This window comes from Aulonocara stuartgranti, assembly GCF_965226115.1.
Source record: "Aulonocara stuartgranti genome assembly, chromosome: 13".
Classification (NCBI taxonomy): domain Eukaryota; kingdom Metazoa; phylum Chordata; class Actinopteri; order Cichliformes; family Cichlidae; genus Aulonocara; species Aulonocara stuartgranti.
The window spans coordinates 22,484,024-22,504,108 of record NC_138949.1 but is presented as its reverse complement, the minus strand read 5'-3'; the positions used below and the strand labels follow the sequence as shown (position 1 = coordinate 22,504,108).

The 20,085-nt window shown below is 39.2% G+C and overlaps 1 protein-coding gene across 1 annotated transcript; it reads left to right on the top strand.

Moving 5' to 3' along the window:
• Nucleotides 1-159: 159 nt before the first annotated feature.
• Nucleotides 160-20,080, top strand: pibf1 (progesterone immunomodulatory binding factor 1). The gene is made up of 18 exons (XM_082557451.1): nt 160-657; nt 809-909; nt 1,631-1,829; nt 1,925-2,044; nt 3,339-3,472; nt 4,084-4,192; nt 4,301-4,420; nt 4,511-4,572; nt 4,819-4,944; nt 5,644-5,742; nt 9,428-9,593; nt 13,179-13,329; nt 13,654-13,744; nt 14,279-14,381; nt 16,692-16,822; nt 17,665-17,749; nt 19,458-19,640; nt 19,899-20,080. Exons 1-18 carry the CDS (start codon nt 391-393, stop codon nt 19,950-19,952), a joined length of 2,301 nt encoding a protein of 766 aa, XP_082413577.1. The 5' UTR covers nt 160-390; the 3' UTR covers nt 19,953-20,080.
• Nucleotides 20,081-20,085: the final 5 nt, after the last annotated feature.

Below are 20,085 nucleotides of genomic sequence, written 5' to 3'. Positions count from 1 at the left end.
GTTTGTTGAAAACAAATTCTTAAAGGAAGCAGTTGAATTATTTGTCGCTGTTGTTATTATAGCGACCCCCGTGTTAGGAGGGGGTACTGCACGACGGTATATCGTTATCACGTACAGAGAACTATATGGCGATTGCACTTCACGGTTATTACTACAGAGGGCGCTGTAGCTGAACCCACATAGAAGTCGAGCCGGTGGCGGCTAGCAGGCAGCTCAGAGCGGGACCCTTGAAAACAAAAACAATTCTGTGGCTTCTCTTTTTGAGTCCGGGGTGTCACTGCAATTCAGCATGAAGTTCATGTCCTCTTTGTTTAACGCTGGTTGCCAGTGTTTAGCTGTTTAGCCAGAGAGGTACCGAGGAGTCAGAATCAGGATTCAAAACGATACAAAATGCCTCCGAAGAAGCAGCATCTCAAGCCGACTGCAGCCAACGTCTCCAGCTCTTTGGACCTAGAGTCTGAGGACATCAGCTTGGAGACTACCGTGCCCACCACCGAGGATGTCTCCTCGTCCGACGAGCAGCGGAACGGCTCCCAGAAGGTGACCCGCCAGCTGATCGAGAGGAAGGAGCTGCTGCACAACATCCAGCTGCTTAAAATCGAGCTATCTCAGAAGAATCTCATCATAGACAACATGAAGGCCGATCATATGTCAAAGGTAGACTTGGGGTGGGAAATGGAGACAGTGTTTCTGCAGATAACTTTTCCCCTGGTTAGGAGAAAAACGACCTGGTACTGCAGCATCATTGTTGCAGTAATAGTTTTGTGATTGAATTAAAGCGTCTATAATAAAATATCTGGTGTTTCAGATTGAGGAGTTGGAGGAGAGGCTGAATGACGCCCTGCATCAGAAACAAGTGTTGGTCCTAAGACTGGATAACCAGCTGAAACTTACTCAGGAGGAGAACAGGTGAGAAAGGACACAACCAGAGCAGGGGTTTCATGACTAGTTATATTTTCCGAGACATAAAGACTTAAATTGAAGTCTTTATGTGTGCATATAAAGCAGCACTCTTATAGACGTGGCCCCTGCCCCCATATCTCATTGTATTACATCACACAAGGATGTTGTGTCTGCCCTGTGCCCTTTGTAGCATCAGTGTCATGTTTGGGAGCAAGAAATGCATATACAGCTCAGGCTATTGAGCAGTATTTCCAACAAGGCAAGGTTGACATGGTTTTGACACGTACAGTGCGTGAATAATTGATACAGTATGTCCAGTGATTGATAATTGATATATCGGACAATTATATCAGATATATCAGTTATCCGTGCACTGCACGTGTCTAAACCATGTTAACCTTGCCTTTCTAACTTTGTATACAAACTGCTTAATCTGAACCATTTCTAATCCTGTTGGATCTGGGATTGGAGGTCAAGGTCTTATGGTGATGCCAGGCAGGAGGAAAACAGGAATACCACAGAGAAGATTGATGGATGCAGTGAAAGAGGACCTGCGTGTTATGCATGTTAAAGTACACAATTATGTGTGCTTTAACGTGCATAAGCAGAGCTTCTATAGTGCATTGTAATGTAATTTCTAACTAATACAACTACATATACCCTCCGTCCCATCATTTAGCTGCTGAGGTCAAATGTCAACTTTGTTAAAAAAGGCTGTCATCACCAGGAAGCAGCAGGCTCTGCGTAAGCAGGAGATGGAGGCCATCCTGCTCAGGCAGCAGCAGCTGGAGGAGACTAACCGACAGCTGTGTGAGAAGGCTGGAGAACTGAGGAGATCTCTCAGGGATCTGGACCTCTCCCAGGACAGATACCAGGAGCTTCGTGGTCTTCCTGAGGACAAAATATCTATACAGGAATATGTAGCTGTGAGTATGAGGTGGTCTTCTATTGGTCATTAGAAAGGACAACATATAAAGAAATCAAGAAACAAGGTGATGTTTTCTTTGTGCTGTGTCCCTAGATGCGTTTCTATGAGGTAGTGACTCCTCTGCGGGCCCAGCTGGTTGAGCTTAGTCTGAAGGACAGCAGTGTAACAGAAGAGCTGGGTATGCACAGAACCAAGATGAAGACACTGATTGAGGTAAAACACACAAACCCAACCTAGCAGCACTTGTGCAAAGTGTTCACATAATTGTTTACGTAGCATATCAAACACTTGTTCTTTTTTGTCTTTATTTTCTTTTGTTATGTTTAAAGCAACATACTTGAAACACTCAGACTTTGAGTCACTTGTTTAGGAAATGTAAAAACAAAGATCGCAGATGGTCAAGGTGTGCTAAAAGCGTCAATCGTAGCGACTTTTCAGTGGTCATGTTAAAAACTGCAGTGTTGAGAATGATATTGGTGTGAGTTAAACAAAAACAGTACAGTCAATACAACTACCAGACACCCCGTAGGCATGCATGACACAATGATGAGAAAATGCTGTGTCATGCTGACAGCAGGGTTATAATATGCCAAAAAAATGTCATGAATTCAGACTCGGGCTGCTGGAGGGATGTTGGCTAAGCAGTTTTCACCCTAAGGAGGTGAATGTGAGAACGCAAATGTCTGACACAGTCGGACCAGACATGCTGGTATTTAACTTGACGGTTCCATAGTAAAAAGTAGGCATGCTGTTGCTTTGTTACAGATAGTAAATAGCACAGGTAATATTCCTGTACTGCATTACTGAGTGGATATCATGTGTGCTTCCACATGTGCACTATCCAAACAGCATGCTTGTATTACCCACACAGTAGTTTGGATGTCTTAAAAGCAGACTATTTCCTTGTGTTCGGAACATCTGAGAATGGGAAAACTGTGGAAAATATCCTGTCCTAATTCTCTTCTTGGCAAGAGATGCTTTAAGATGAAAATGCCACAGGGCATCTAAACATTGCTGTGTGACAGGTGATTTTACTTTTTTTTTTTCTTTTTTTTTTTAAACGTAGACGTCCCGCACCCTGAAGAACACACAAGCCAATACATGCTAGTGTACATATTCTAATTCCTCTAGCTCACTAAAAACAAAGACCTTTTTATCAGTTGCTCCTACATTGAGTGCCTGGACTGGATTCTTCCTGAAATCCTAATCTTTCAGTTTTTCGTTATTATTCCTTCCAGTGTCCAAGGAATACTAGTAGCAGAATTCCTAGTATTTCTTTCGGATGCCTTATTTTCTTGGCAAGGTTTCGGTTTGTGATTTGGAGACGTCTGGCTGTAAAATTGCGCATCACCTCGTGCTGAATGCGGGAATGTGTCTTATCACATCTAATAATAATAATGCTAATGCTAATAATGATGATGATAATGCTAATAATACTAATAGTCGTAGTAGATAAGGTGCTTCTTGTATTATCAGTATTGTCTTTTCTGTGCATGTGTCCTCAAAGAGCTACGAGGAAGAGCGGCGGTTGCGTACAGAGCTGGAGATGAGGAGTCAGAGATTGACCTTAGAACTGGCTGACACCAAACAGCAGATCCAAGATGGCGACTACCGCAGAGAAAACTACCCAAACATCAAACGGTGTGTTTGCTTATGTGACATTTGCTAATCAGAGGTCAGCTTATGAGCTTTCTATATTTCCCACGAAGGCCACAGTACATATTTTAGGCTCTGTCCTTGTCCCAGAAACACAATTTTTAAACAGTACATGGGGAAAAAATGCAGAACTGTATTGTAGATTTAAGAGCAGCCCGCTGCTTTTTCTTCTATAACAGTAATGAAAGAACACATTATAAATTTGACTACTGTGAGTCAGATCCTTTGAAAACAGTGCATTGTAACATTTGATACTGGCGTTGAAACACTTAATGGATCGTCTGGCGTAACAGCATGTCTGTAATAGATGTGGTGGAAAAGTAGGACGCCAGGAGCCTTTGTGTTTTATTTAAAAAAGGAAAACCAGCCGTCAGTTTTTGTTTGCTATCATTTTAATTACTTTAATATTATGTAATGTTTCAAAGAGCAGCATTTCACTATGATATTATCTAATAAACTGGAAACAACAAGCTCCAAACCCCTTTTCCCCTCAGAAAACAACAAGTAGGAGATGATGAATTTAAACTTACCTTTATATTTAAATTTTGAACTTGTAAGTTTAAATTTGTGTCCACTCCTGATGTTGTGTTTTATAGAGAGCGCGACAACTTTGAAGCAGAGCTGAAGGAGTTAAAGAGGAGATATGAGGCCGTAGACTTGTCTCACGCTGCAGTGACCAGAGAAAGGGACACACTCAGCAAAGAGGTGCATCACACAGATGCTTTCCTCGTAATACCCTCTAAATCTTTCTTTCATGGTTCTGTGTTAATAGTTTTTTGTTTTTTAAATGTATTCTTCCTTCGTGTCCTCCAGGTGGCAACATTGCAACAATCAGTGACACTCCTGCAGAAGGACAAGGAGTACCTGCACAGGCAGAATGTGGAACTCAGTGTTCGCTGTGCACATGAAGAAGACCGCCTGGAGAGATTGCAGGTTCAGACAGTTCTTTGGCAAAATGCTTATAGTAACACAAGAAGTCCCCGTGTGGTTTGCTTTCACCTTTGTTTCTGTTTTTTTGACCAGGTACAATTAGAAGACACTAAAAAAGCCAGGGAAGACGCCTATGAAAAATATGTAGCATCCAGGTTCGGCTTTGCTGTTTTTGTTCTTTTATGCTTCTCATAAGAAGCCACTATTCTAGTGCTTTGATATGGAAGAAGTAAGCTGTGCAAGTATTATAATAGTCAATAAAAATTAGATGATGATACGCAGTATCTGCCAGCTGTATTCTGATCTCAGTTCTTATGACCTCACCCACATGAAGAAAGCTTCTGCGTATAATGCTCTGTTCATTTAAAAAAAACATTTTTTTTATCTTCTTTTCTCTACAGAGACCACTACAAGTCAGAATATGAGAGCAAATTAAGAGAGGAGTTGGAGAACATCAGGCTGAAAACAAGTCAGGAGATAGACAACCTGCAGAGAACCTCCAGGGAGATGTATGAGAGGGAAAACAGGTATCAGCGTCTTTTAGTATAACTGCTGAAAAACTGAATATCAGGGGTGCTGTTTAAACCAAGTAAAGTCAAACATTATTCATTACTCATTAAGAGTCAGTGAGTGGTTTATAATTACAAATTGAAGCATTGCATTAGGGAAGAGGCTGGTGACTCAATGATGTTGTGGTTTGCAAATTCACCTAAAAAGCAAAAGATCCCCGGGAGGAGGAGAAGAAACAAGACATCAAACATAAATATTTGCATTGTTAAAATATGTAGAGCTACTTGTGGTGAATTAGAGAACAGCAAAAAGTAGAATAATTGTGCACACACTACACTTGGTCTTTTTATTTTTCATCTTATCTAACATAGAGTAAAGCAAATTTCGCAGTAAACTTCACCCTGATCCTTTGTGAGTGTGTAAGTTGTGTGATTATATACTTATTCGTGTCAACTTAATGTTTCTTTTCTTTTCTTTTTTTTCTTTATATATACATGTTCAAAAAAAGGTCAGTAAAATAACATAACATTTGTCTGTTACTGTATTTACTTGTGCCTACACAGATATTTAAGAGAAGAAAGAGCTGTTACAATGTTACAATGTAACAGTACCTCAAAAACTAAGAAAATAGCAGCATATCTTCGAATGATTAAAATCATTGCTCTCCACAGGAATGAGAGTGTCTTTCAACTGTGTGTGTGTGTGTGTTTGATCAGGAACTTGCGCGAGGCCAGAGACGGCGCGGTGCTGGAGAGAGACCGAGCAGTGGCTGCTGAGAGAGATGCCCAGTCCAGATATGACCAACTGCTGGAGCAGTGAGTTTTATCATCTGTCACATGCTTAAAGCGCAACACTGACATGTTTTTTTCCCCTGTCACTCCATGTCATGCACAGAAGTCAGAAAAAATGACCTAAAGGGAGACTTCTGACTCAGAAGTCTCCCTTTAGGTCATTTTTGTAGTCAAGAAGATAAGTGGAAGTTATTTTATTGATTATTAATAAAATTCTCTCAGTCTTAATTTGATTAAAAAACAAAGAGAGAGAGTGCTAAAAAAAGTAAGTGGGAAAATGGGACCGTCTGTGCACCTTGTTAAATGCATGTTAGGGGTAACTTCTTTTATTTTTTCTTGTATAAACTAGATTTTTTAATGCGGTTCAAAATGGGAGGTTTTAAATAACATGAAAACTGGTAGTTTTAGAATAAATATCAACATTTTTATCCGTGCAAGCAGCGATATAATGAGTACAAATTCTTAGTTACAATTGAAAATACCACACATGAAAGTGGAAAAAAGTGCTTGGTCACATGATTACATACTTTAGACCAGCGGTCCCCAACCCCCGGGCCTCGGACCGGTACCGGTCCGTGAGTTGTTTGGTACCGGGCCGCGAGAGTTGAGGCTCAGGTGTGAAATGTATAGTTTTCAGGGTTTTTATCTCTTTTCAGCGTTATTTTGTTATCGTTTTTATCGTTTACTCGGTTGCTTGGTCTTTTCACGTGTGTTATGAATAAATTTTCTTTTTTTCAGTACCGGTACTAGTTTTATTTTGTTGTATTTATCCGCGACACCTTAAAGGCCGGTCCATGAAAATATTGTCAGGCATAAACCGGTCCGTGGCGCAAAAAATGGTTGGGGACCTCTGCTTTAGACTACTAAAATCTGTTTTTGTTTCCAGCTGCGTGAGAAAGATTTGTTAATGTGACAGGTAGCGTCGTGGTTAGTTAACACCTTCCAATGTTGGCTACTTAAGAAACTCTACCTGAGGGTAACTGAGGGCATCTGGAACGACTCTTTGTTGTCGTTGTTAACCATGAAATATTTGGAACCCATTTGCATAATTCATTGTATTTTGTGTTTGCCAGCCAAAGAAGCCAAAGAAGCCAAACTAGTTTGATTAATAAAGCCAGCTTGATTGCTGTGCTTTTTATAAAGATTAAGTTCTCACCGTGTTTCTTCTGTTTCTTTTAAAGCTGTGAGCTTGTACTTGCTTTGACGCTGACATGCGAGCCACTGGCCGCCTGTCATTAGCAAATGTTGTGGGCGCGGCAGGACTTTGGTGGCTGTGGTTTACCATCTCTTACTAAAGATCACATGAAGGCTTTGCTGTAGCAGAGAGATCAAAAGGTTGCTCGGAAGTCAGTTTACTTTATAAAAAGAGGTCCTAAGCAGCCAGTGTCTTGGCCTGTAAAAGCAGAAACAGCACAGGTAAAAAGCAAAATGAGGCACCGATTATTTGGTGGCACTGACGATATTTGCTGAGGAAATAAGATGAGATTTTGAAATTGCTATTAAGAGAAAGTGAGTTTAGTAATCAAGTTTTGTTGCCTTTTAATGCTTAAACTATGTGGGGTTTTTTCAGATTTTGTAGGTTTTAAAAAAAAAAAAATGAAGTTGTTTTTCTAGTATATTTTTTCCTTTTCCACCCTCCTTCTGAGTGATTAGTGTCTGACCAGCTAGTCTCTATCTCTGCTCCAGGCCACAGAGGCCATCTCAGTATAGCCTGGAAAGGTGCCTCTGGGCCACAGCCTTGTAAGAAGTTTTAAAAATTGCATGAAAATTGCTACAGAAATATTGTGAGCCCTGATGAACACGCCAGCACATAAATACTTAAGGTGTAAGATTTCTTTTTTATTGGAGGTAGCATTTCAGTCGTGTCATTAGTCACATGGTATGTGTCTTTGCACCTGATTTCTCAAGACTCCCTTTTGAAACCACATTTTAAAACTAACAATTATTTACGTGGAGAAATTTCTTTCTGCACCATCAAGAATTCTCATTTCTCATGTCATAAATCTTTATTTTTTTCACTTTAAGTGTCTCTGCAACACACAAACAGAGCCACTTACACAGCAGCAGCAGCAGCAGCAGTAGTAGTAGTGTCCCAGTCCTGGGTTACTACTACATGCCATGCATTTCTCTACATCCAAACCACCAGCTGTTAGTCTTTCCATACACACACACACACACACATACACACACATGCACAAAGTCACTTCACTCTCCCTTGGACTCTCTCTACAGCGATCACATTCCCTCTCTATATCACATCGCAAGCCAGCAATGACAGATGCTAGCCTCAAGCCCTTAACCCCTAACCCCACGCATGCCCCTATTTCTGGGGCAAAGAATGAGGGTGAGAAGCCTGAAATGGCGTCAGTTAATTTAAGCCTAAAGGGCCAGCTTGAACCTTAGCGATCCGATTGTCCAAAACAAAGGCAAAGTGTTGAGCACAGTTTTCCGTTTTCACCTTCCTGACAGACTTTGCTGCAGCAATGCTGCCTTGGGTAGCTTGAGTGTCACGTACTCTTATTTGCCACTGTCATAAATTTGCCATTTAAAAGCACAAGAATAAATGCAGCTAATGAGCCTTCCGGAAGGGTAGCATTGTTTTCCAAAGAAATTTTTACTTCTTTGCTTCCATATTGCGGCCACGATGAATAATAGAAGGCATAAAATGTCCACCATGTGTACACGTCTATCACTGTGAGCACATAGCTCAGGCCTGCGCACTATGGATGATGAAATCTTATCAGGTCAGCTGTAATCGAGAGTTATTAATATTATCCAACCAACCTCCACGACTTGATGGGGTCTGTGTGTGCATGCTCGAACACTGCCTAGGGAGGAGAAGTGAGCTTGAAACTGTTGTCTGCTCGTGTTGTACTTTAAAGGCTGCAGAAAAATCGTTGCCCTTTTTTAATTAGTCACGAAAAAATTGAGTTTATAATTTCTCTCGAGCGGGAAGTGATATCTTCAAGTTATTTTTCTTACTTATCTAACAGTCTTACACATGCTGCTCGATTCATCAGGATCCATTTGCTGTTTCAGCCTGATAAATGACTGGAAAGATTAAAATAACCAACCAGTTTGTTATGTCTTTGCATTTACATGCATAGAAAATTGGATCAAAATGAAAATAAAAGCACCTCTGTCTTTATATTCTATATCCGACATTAACTGCAGGGCACTTTCGGTCCCTTTGTTCTTGTCTAATTGGTTAGGTTATATGGAAAAACCTTTTACTGGTGCCAACTTAATCACTGTAGATGGAACAAAATCAAAAACTGCTGCAAGCACAACTGAAGAAATGGTAACAAGCAAACTTCCTGCTAAATGACTTTGTGTAGCGGTGGAGGCGCAAATTAAACTTCATTTCACAATAGTGTACAATGGGGAATTAAAGTATACCAACTGACAGCTTCTTTGCCAGTTTCCAAAGGAGCATGCTTTTAAGACATTTACCGCAAAATGTAATTGAGTCCCTGTTACGGAAGAAGTTGCAGCGTTTGTTTAAAACCACCGGGCATGCCTGAGCTCAACCACCAGCCTACAGCTGAGTTTACCTTTTGTGTGAGAAGCACACTGTGCTCCTTTATTATCTAGTCCACATAGTCTCTTTGTACCAAAACATGTTGTAGCATTTAAAAAAAAAAATACAAAAATTATCTTTAATATCTAGTGAGGTGTGTGACTTTATCTCCATCTTTTCTTACTCTAGGTTCCGTCAGCTGCAGCTGGGTACAGACAGCCGGGTGGCAGAACTATCCAACCAGGCCAAGCTGCACTCTTTTGAAGCTGAGCGTGCTAATATGGTCAAGGATGAGACGGCTAAAGCCCTAGCTCAGTGTCAGCTGGAGTGTGAGAAACAGCAGAAGAAACTAGAGGTACTCAGACATAAAATGATGGGATACCCAATTACTAGTGTGTTTGTTTTACTTTCTGCTTGAGTTAATGTTACAGGTTGTTTATTCGTATTAGTAATTGGATTTCTCCTAGAATTTTTAAAAGCAGGTTCAGTGCATCCTGCTGAGGTCTGTGGAGCATTCATTACAGAGAGTAGCACACAACTTAAAAATTCTCTCAGTCTTCTTATTTAATTCAAGATTACCTCAGTCTGATTGTCACCTTGAACACTTCTTTGATAACAAAGTTGGTGCTTCTAGTCTACTCCTAATTATCAGTCAGTCAAAAATGATCTGTTTGGCACAGACGGGAGAAACGTTGCCCACAAACATACGATGTTGTTATTACAACCAAATATGCACAACTGAAGCCTAAAATCAAGTCCGTCCATAGTACTTAAAAATTAACACGGCTATCCGTCTTCATAAATCGCTCCAGTGGCTTCATTTTTATTTGTGTCCAATGAATCAAGCGTACTTATGAAAGAAGTACACTAAGTGCAATTAGTCCTTGATGTCTGGATGCACCTCTCATCACATCACGTGTTCTTAAAAGGAGAAAAATGCTTTATTTATTTATTTATTTATTTTTAAATTAACGCTGTGATTGCAAGGCTTGCTTTTTGTCTCCGTCTGATCTTTCTTTTCTCCTGATCTATTTTTCGAGTAAATGTTGAAAAGGAAAAATGGTAAAAGGAAACAATTTCTAACAAGTTAATCCAAAAACAAAGTTTATGTAATCATGTATGTAATGGGAACAAAAATATACCCTACGTCTCAAGATATTACTCCATTATCCATCATTTGATTACGATGGTGGAACATTCATTCTGATTAAAAGTCCGTGTAATGCTTTGTAGTTCACCGTTGATTAAATCAAATGGGAAAAATCAGTTAAAAATTTTCATTATCCCTTTAACGTATTTATCAGTGCTGTAATTACGCCATCTTCTCTTTTCAGTTAATTACTATCTAGCCATTATCTTATTTATCTTGTCATTATCTTATAAGCTGTATTTGAGCATGTGTTTCATTATGCATCTGCACATGAACTGAGGCATGGTGGAGAGACACACTCAGAGGGGTATGTAAGTGAAGGAACTCTATGTTTAATCTGAACGATAACAATATTGACCTGTGGCTTCAGTACATAAATAATGTTTAGGTACTTCTCCACAACTTCCCAGTATAGTGTACTGTGATTAAAAAGACAAGCGTCAAATAGTTCCTAGCTTCCTCTTTTTGCATTGGACATTGCATCTTTGTTACACTTACATGTTTCAGATCCTCAAATAAATTTTCTTTTAAACAAAGATAACCCAAGTAAATACAAAATGTAGTTTTTAAATTGTGATTTCATTTAGTCGGGGGGAAAAGAGTTAAACCCACCTGGCCCTGTCTGAAAAAATTATTGTCCTGCCTTTTTAAGTTGTTAATTAACTGTGAGAAAATTAACCACATTTATTTTGGAAAGCTAAGTTTAATTTCACTAACCACACCCAGGCCTGATTCCTGCCAGACCTCTTGAATCAAGAAATCACATGCCACCATCTAAAAAAGCTCAAGAAGAGATGAGAAACAATGTCATTGTCACTCAGTCTGGAAAAGATTAAAAAGCAATTTCCAAGGCAAGGCTTTGGAACTTCAGTGAACCATCGTGAGATCTATTAATTACAAACAGAGAACCTTCCCAGGAGTGGCCGTCCTACCAAATACTCTAAGAGTGCATCAATGACTCATCCAGGAGGACACAAAAGAACTGCAGACCTCATGTGTTTCAGTTAGGGTCAGCGTTCGTGATTCAACAGTAAGAAAGAGACTGGGAAAAATGGCCATGGGAGACTTCCGAGGAGAAAACTACTGTCGACCAAAAAGAACACAAAGGCTCATTTCATATTTGCCTAAAAACATCTTGATGATCTGTTGATGAAGACTTTTAGGAAAATTCTATGGACTTATGAGGGAAAACTTTCTGGAAGATTTGTGTCTCATAACACAAGCAACACAGCATTTCATAAAAGGAACATCATACAAACCGTCAAACGTGGTGCGGTGGTGGTGTAGTGTGATGGCCAACTGGTGGAACCGTGAAGCTCTCTACCACCTCTGAATGGCTACAAAACAAAGAAAAATGAAGGTTTTTGGAGTGACCTAGTCAAAAGCCCACATTTAAATCCAATTAAGATGCCTTGGAATGACCTTAAGCAGGCCATTCATGCATGAAAACCCACCTGTTTGGCTGAATTAAAATTTCTGAAAGTGCGGGCCAAAATTCCTGCACAGCAATGTGTAAGACTATTTCCAAGTTACTGCAATTCTTGCTTCCAAGGAAGGCACAGCCAGTTATTAGGTTAGGTTTAGATAGCTGTTTCTCTGTAACAAATGACATTGTCATTTAAAACCTGGCTGTCTTTTTCAAATACTAAAATTTGTTTCATAGTCTGAAACATGTAAGTGTGTCAAATATGTAAATGTACTTGTTCCCTACAAGCCTGTTGTTACGATGAATTTCTGCCTGCAACCATATATGAAACCTACAAGTAAAATATAGGCTCGATTGTGCAGCAAACTGTGTGGTAGTATGAGCATCAAACTGAGTTTGGCAAAACAGCATAGGCAAGAAGCAAAATAAGCAAAAGCAAAAAAGCACTCATCCAATCCAGGAAATTCTTGCCCCTCAGCTGTAAAAGTTTGATGGGGTATTGTCGTAACCTTGCTGGCTGGGCGGGCGGTTTAGACACTCAAGTTAACTTAGAAACGAGGTGACTTCTCATCTCAATGAACTTGAACTCAGGGTCAAGATCAGAGGTCAACCTTTTGGAAAATCGCCTCAAATTTATACGATAGGTGTCTTTACTAGCAGGCTGAGGCACAGCATTTTACATTTTCTTTCAGTCTCTATAAACTTGGCAGTATCAAAAGATTTCAAAGCCTTGTGTGTGTCCAGGGTTACCTTAACATTTATTAACCATTTTATCTTTGTATAGCGAAAGGTTTTTTGCTACTATGTTAGTTTGGGGTGGTGGGGAAAAATAAATCAATCAATAAAAAGTATTGGGATATTTTGCATGGTGATTTTTGTAGCTATACAGAGAGACCAAATATCAATATTATATTAAAATATTTTAAATACTCTGGGAATTCTAGAAGCAAGAGGGCTCATATCATGAGTTTTAATGCAGAGATTAGAATTTATATTAAATCGCCTCCATTAACAAACCATCCTACACTGGGATAGCTTGACATGGCAATGTTGCCATCAGTGCAAATGACTCTCTGTCAGTAAGCACAACTCATGGGGACTCAAGTCAACTCTTGTGGCAGTTGCACAGGTCATACGTGGCAGGTTTATGACAGGATTTACTGATAGCGTTGGCATGTTTGACAACCTCATTTTACAGCAAAACATAACTGAAGTGAGATAACTTTTATCATTTTGGAAAAAGCTGATCTTGATAAACTATAACTCTGCGGACATAATTTGGAAACAAAGGTGTTAAAGTGCAACTAAGAACAATAGTTTTGAACATTATTGTCTGTCTCTCTGTCTCTCCTCCTGCTGCTAAGCTCCTCACTCAGGAGTTTTACAGGCTACAAACTTCCTCAGAGAGGCGGGTAGCAGAGCTGCAGACTCAGAACGCTGAGCAGGCGTCTCGCCTGGAAACGTATGAAAAGCTCGAGCAAGAGCTGGACCAGGTCACCATGCAAGCCGCCGAAAGTAAGAGTATTGCATTATCTCTGTGGAAACAGCCACTTTAAACACATATCTGTGAAATCAGACAGACAAAAGCAAACAAGTGCACTCAACTGGAACCTAACATTGGAAAAATGTGTGTAATACAAATTACATAATAATCTTTCTATGTCAATGGGAGATTGACATAGAAAGATGGCAACAAAATCTTAATACAGTTTTATCTTTTGATCTTTTTAAATGCCTGAGCTTTGCAGGAAAAGAAAACAAACCACATGTTTGTACCTGTTTATCTTAATAGCCCCGCAGACATACTCTAATTCCAGTTGTACCATTATCTCTTATCAGTTGAGAATGAAGAAGAGGCAGAGAGGGTTTTGTTCTCATATGGCTATGGGGCAAATGTTCCTACAACGGCCAAAAGAAGACTAAAACAGAGGTATAGTACATGAAGCACTTCACTGCATTTCAAGCAAAAGATGCAACACAAATGTTGGTCTTTTAAGGTTTTGCATCCTGCATAAGATTTGCAAAACATATTTTGAGTGTTTAAAGAAATGCATCATTTATATTGTCATATATTCTTTTCCTTTGTATTTGATTTTGAATTTTGCCCTTTATGTTGCAATACTGGTAAACAATTTGCTGTTTATGCTTTAAATGTGACACATATCGTGCATCTTTGTGGCTTTCTTCTTTGGCGGTCACCCACACGGTGTCTTTTGCCTTGTGAACTAAACAGTTGTTTAACAGTAATTCCTTAGAAATACCAAACTAGAACATCTGGACATGTTTCCACTTAGTCTTTTATTTGATTTTTATCTCCAGCATGTGCAGCCAAAAGGCTAAATTAATCTCATTGCCTAGCAGCAGACTCTAGAAGATGCATTGTGTAAATACACACTAGTGTAATCTTGTTGATTTTTGTCTTGTTGATTGAAATTCCCATAACTTTTATGTGGCTGTTGTGCAGCGTTCACTTGGCCCGCAGGGTGCTGCAGCTCGAGAGGCAGAATACATCACTGAGGAGAGAGTTGGAAAGTCACAAGTCGCAGACGGGGCAGATATCTGAACAGGTAAACACCTGAAACAATATCAAGTTCCCTGGAGAACATCATTAATATGAGAGTTTTCTAAGGAAAACAAACTTGAAAGCATTTCAAGTCAGTACCTGCAAACACTTGTTTTCCCGCCGTGACAAAACTCCTACAGCGACTCTGCTTAAATTTATTCCACTTTTTCTGTCAAAGTCACAATGATTTACGTATTCCCTCTTGTAACAAAAGAAAGTCATTACAAAGCCCAACCTTGATGGCTCCTCTCTCATCTCTATTTACCTCCTCACATTGTCACGACTGTGGTATAATCACTTCTCTTTGAAAGGCTGCCATTGGAGCCGTGACATTAGGTCACATCTTGAAGAATGGAAAAAATGATTTTGGCAGAGTGTGCGTGTGTGCTGTACTAAGCCAAAGTTTTAGGTACTTCACAAGGGTAAGCATGACAGTGACCACAAATATATCCATAACGGTGAATCCTGATCTCAACGGCGCTGAATTTGCGTAAAGAGAAAGAAGCACCTGCCACAGGTTAAGTCCTCAGAAGTGGCATGGCGAGTTCTCCTGGAAGACGTGCCAGGTGTCTTTAAAAATTATGCGCAAGTGAGCTTAGGAGGATTTTTATTTTTATTTTATTCTTAACTACTGCGTAGTTGTGTAAGACTTTATTTGTGGTATTATTTCTTTCATATCATCCTCAGGGCCAAACTTTTGCACAGTAGTGAGTATCATCCAACCCACTTAGGGACACATTGTGATGGTCCCCTGCTTTTTTTCTGAATCTTCTGTCAACATTTAACAATGAAACTGTCAGATTCCACGTTTGAAGTCAAATGACGAAAATGGCAGGTTGTTTAAAAACAAACAGCATGCATTGCAGACTTTGTATGAGAAGAATGTGAAGTTAGTCATAATACCTGTCAAACGTTGTTGATACAGTGGGAAGTATTGCCAAAAACCATGACAGCCATTGAGCTTTTGTTGCGTTTGGCAGTATGTTGCGTTTGTGTATGAGTGTGCAACACTGAAGCTTAAAGTTTGGGTGTGTGAATTCTCTCTGTATACAAATGTGTATGTAAAGTCACGTGTCTGCCACTCGTGCACTAATGGGAAATTTTATCCAGGAAGACTTGGAATTATAAGCCTGATAGCTCTGTCAGCCAAATGTGCTTGTGTTTTCCTTTCTTTTCTTCTTCTTTCTCCTCACTCATTATTATAAACTCAATGAGAGGAGAGGTTGTGCAAGCCAGAATGGGCAGGATTTAAATAAGCCAACCATTCAACTGTCAGCTGTGATCAACTGGCATTCATCTGGAATAACTCATGATTCACTGACTATACAAGAAAAGAAAAAATTATACTTCCTTTTCACTAGAAAGGCTCAGGGTGTTAACTGCTAAACCACCCACACGAATGCCCTGACTAACTAACGATTGTCCTTAGCCTCCACCCAGTTCTACTCACTATCGGCCAGTTGTAAAAGCCGTTTAATGTTTAACACCCATACTTTATCTAGTGTTCAGCAGATTTTAAGAACAATACCAACTGATGGATATGTTTTGTTTTGTTTTTTTCATAAAAAGCTTGAAGTTTAGATATGCCTTCATAAAAACTCACTTTTATGCAAGTTTCTCCTGATGAGATCAGAGATGCCATGACTGTAGATCTTGCATCATTCAGAAATATTTGCTAATATTTTAGTTGATATAATTTTATAATATGAACTAAAACCAGTTTCTAAAGAGAATTACTTAACTGGTGTGACATTAGTTTATCAATTACTGTGCACTGTACTGAGCCACCGCTGATTTCTTTATATTTTGCTTCTAAGCTGTCAGACGTTCTTGTAATATATTTTGGTTTTTTTTATAAATTGATTTTCACTACTAGTTTTCTAAAGGTCTTTTAAAGGTTTTTTTTCTCATTTTTGTGGAAATTGGCTGCTTTTTCACTCTTTTTCCATCAAGTTATCGTACCTGACCATTTCCAGGGGAATGTTTTTGTTTAAGCCACTTAACACTGACCTATGAATCATTCAAGCATAATAAAGGCACCTAACTTAAGGAATGAGGTAGTGTTGTGTCTACACATAGCAGACAACTTTGCAAAGAACCTGTTTTAAATTGCATCTTTGAGCACTTTGTTACTAGCCGTGTGTTGTGAAAAACACATTTTTTTCTAATTTCTTTAGTTGAATCTTTGAAAAATGCCGGAGATAACAGTTTGACAGACCCATGAAAAATTTACACAAGTCAAACGAAACATTACATACGTGAAGTAATTGCTCTCTAACTGCTCAGGTTAACACATACTTTGTTTTTTCCACAGTTGTTGGCCGCCAACCAGCTGTTACAGCAGACGCAGCAACCTTATAGTTACTTGATTGAGACGGTGAGACAAAGGGATGCACAGATCAGCATACTGAAGGAGCGTGTCACCTCACTTGAGGGCAATGTCAGGTACAAATGCTGCATACTACATTTAAAAAAAAAAAAAAAAAAACATTCATTCACGACCTTTTCATCTGAAGGTTGTTCAGCCTTCTCTCCTTCTTGGAAAGCGTCCTTTGCTAATTTGTTTGGTTAAACTTTGTATCTTGTAAATCACTTGATACAATAGTCTCATCTTTTGTCCCTTTCACACCTAGCCCATTATGTCTGTGCAAACCTGCATGCGTGCATGTAAGTCCCCACATGAGTGCATTTACAGGTTCTTGGCAATGACCTAAATTGCTGTTGTGCCCTCTCTATTTTAGCCTGTCAAAAATGCAAATTGACAGACTGCAGGTTTTCTCTTGCTGTGTGCTACCACGGAGCGCTCACCAGGTGCAGGAACAAGAAGGGTTAAAAAAAAAGAAAAATGCTGTCAGACTTTCCCTGTCGGAAACATTTAAGTTTTCTCTGTGGGTCTGCAAGGTTAACCTGTTTGGCTGCAGATGCACAGCTCAGGAGAATTTTACGTGATGCACTGAAGTCCTGTTGCTTTTATCTATATGAACGTTTTTGTTTATTTTTGCATACACAAATGAATGAACATTCAAATTACGATGCATACCACACCTTCACATCTGATCCTGTGTGTCCCATCTCCTGACCTGACGCAAAATAGCAATAAAAAAAACTAAAACCCACTAAATCTGCTTCATGAAGGACATTAATATTACCATTTCTGCAGTCTTTAAATATTTTTGTTCAAGACATGTTAATATTTTACTACATATACTTACTGAATAAATATTAAGTGTACTTTTTGTATTAACTAGAGATCTGATCTCTCTGTCTGTGTTTGAATATGACCTCAGTTCTCTGAGGAAAGAGCGGACCGCTCTGGAACAGGTGAAAAATAACATGGCCGCTGATCTGGAGCGACTTCTCAACCATCAAGAGGTACACAAAGGGACAGTGTTGGTTACTGGTTGTGTTTTGTTTAGTGTTTATGTGATTGTTAGCAATCAATTTGCTGAATGCTTTCTGATGATATCAAGATATAAAATATTCGTAAACTGAGTGGGTGGTACATTTATTCGAAAAGCTACATTGCTATTTATATTATCAGTGGTTGTATGGAGTTTTTGTTGGAGCTTTTTTTTTTTTTCAAACCCCACACAAATAGACTCCAGGGGGCTTAATTATAAGCTGCAGTGATATTTCAATAGCACATCACTGTAAACATAAAAAAGCCAGAGTATTCTCTGAAAGTAAGGTCACAAAATGAAAAGTGAGAAACCTGGAAAAAAGAAAGAAAGAAAGACTGGTTGGTTGGTTGGTTTCTTAGTTTCAAAGTGTTGGATCAACTTCATCACACAACTGACGTAAACAGTAAAACCCCCAAACAGCAGTCACCTCTTCCAGCTCAGCATGTTGTTTTCTTCTGAAGTGCAGACAGAAATGTGGCAATTCTGAGCTCAAATCACAAGAGTTTACTTGTAGCTAAACCAGATTGTAAAGCAAGCTGTAATTTGATCACATCATCCGCTGCAGGGATGAGACACAATTTCTTTTTTTCTTTCTCCTACAAGCTCATGACTTAAACCTCAGAGTTTTTTATTGTTTTTTTGGCAATGTATGAGTTTAAAACCTAAAGAGATTACATTTATTTTTTGTTATAGTACTCCCCAGTTTGCATGAATTTAATGACTAATGATTGCAGATCTAGTTTTCGGTGATGAGGTTTTGCAGCTGTTACCTGCGACATCCACTGTATTGTCTGAGTGTATCTTGCTCCAGGTGGGTACCGTACCTGTTAATCCATGCTTCAGTGGAACAACACATATAAAGATTTAATATCTCTCTTTAATTATGGCCCCAACAGTCTTTGGTAAATATTTAGGAATTTTCCTTTATAATATCCTAGAGCTCAAGTCTTCTTTAAATAAATAAATAAATGAACACAAACCTAATTATAATTTAATCAGATAATTCACACAATTTTTTTTTTCTTAAAAACAAAACATTTGGTATTTTTGTCTGAAATTTAACGGTATTAATCAATTATAAGTAATAGCTGCTGATTAATTTAATGTTGATCTTTACACCGGAGAATTTAGTGCAGCGTCTTAATGATCGTAGGCACGCGTGCGCGTACACGCAGGAGTATGTTCCCAAGCAGGCCGTTTGCTGTATGAAGTATGTGCCCTGTCATAGACAGCTGTTCCTCAGCTTGGCTATTTGGGATGCCACTAGCGTGTGTGTGTGCTCTAGTGTGTGCGTGTGTGCTCGTGCGTGTGTGCGAGATGCCAGGGCTCATGTCCTCAGAGGTGATAAATAGAACCGTGAAATGGCCGAGAGTCCCCCTCTCTGCCCTGCTGCTGTTGCCGCTGCTGCCATCCCTGCAGACCCTTAGTGCAAGTCGTCCCATCGCTGGACTGTGTTTGGTTTCTTCGACCTGAATTCTTGAAAGCAAATGTTTCACAAAACATTAATAAAGATAAAAGAGAAGAATTACTTTTTTTTTTTTTGTTAAATCAAACGATTATATAGTTGAAATCTGTGGCCTTTTGGACTCTACACTCCCAGTAATTTCTCATACACTCCTTCATTTATTGTTTTACTCTTGTTTCCTCTTTTTTCTTTTATGAACTGTGCGGTTTTCCAGGAGTTAGCCATGATGAAGCAGGTCCTGATCAGCATGCGGTCCAGACAGGCAGACGCTCTAAACCTGTTGGAAACAGATAAAACTGGTATCAGGACTTCTGGATTGGGGAAAAAACAGCAGTCCAAACGTATCAACAGGACAGCAGAAGAAGAATCACCAAACAAACCCAAACCCACTGTGTTTGTAAGTGACTGTTGTAGCACCACCCTTTTTATGAGTCACACCATGTGAACGTGCTTAGACACATGTTAGGACAAAGCAATAGAAATAAAAGGATGAACAGTTTTTTAAAAAATCATTTAGTGAAATAGAAGTTTTTCACTAACTGAGCATATGTTCTAGTATGTAGCCATGAGTCATGAGAAAGTCAAATAGATGAGAGTATATTAACAAATCTCTTTCACTTTTCATATTATTTCTTTCTCTTATTTTCATTTACAGACAAATAAAGAAGTTCCCGATTGGTACCAAAAGCAGAAGCGGAAATCCAAGTGACCGTTTGTGTCATGACTGGAGCTCAGGACCTTTGTTTTTAAATTTTAGGTTTTGTCTAGACCTTTGTAAGTTACAGTTCATTTCATTGCTTGATTGCTTTTCAAATACAAAGGCACAAACAGTTTGAACTGTC

What these genes read in the sequence shown, in the direction of transcription:
- pibf1 (XM_082557451.1), top strand. Translation starts at nt 391, where the DNA reads ATGCCTCCGAAGAAGCAGCATCTCAAGCCGACTGCAGCCAACGTCTCC. An exon ending in CACCATGCAAGCCGCCGAAA is followed by an intron (nt 13,330 to 13,653) that starts GTAAGAGTATTG and finishes ATCTCTTATCAG; the next exon opens with TTGAGAATGAAGAAGAGGCA. An exon ending in CGGGGCAGATATCTGAACAG is followed by an intron (nt 14,382 to 16,691) that starts GTAAACACCTGA and finishes TTTTTTCCACAG; the next exon opens with TTGTTGGCCGCCAACCAGCT.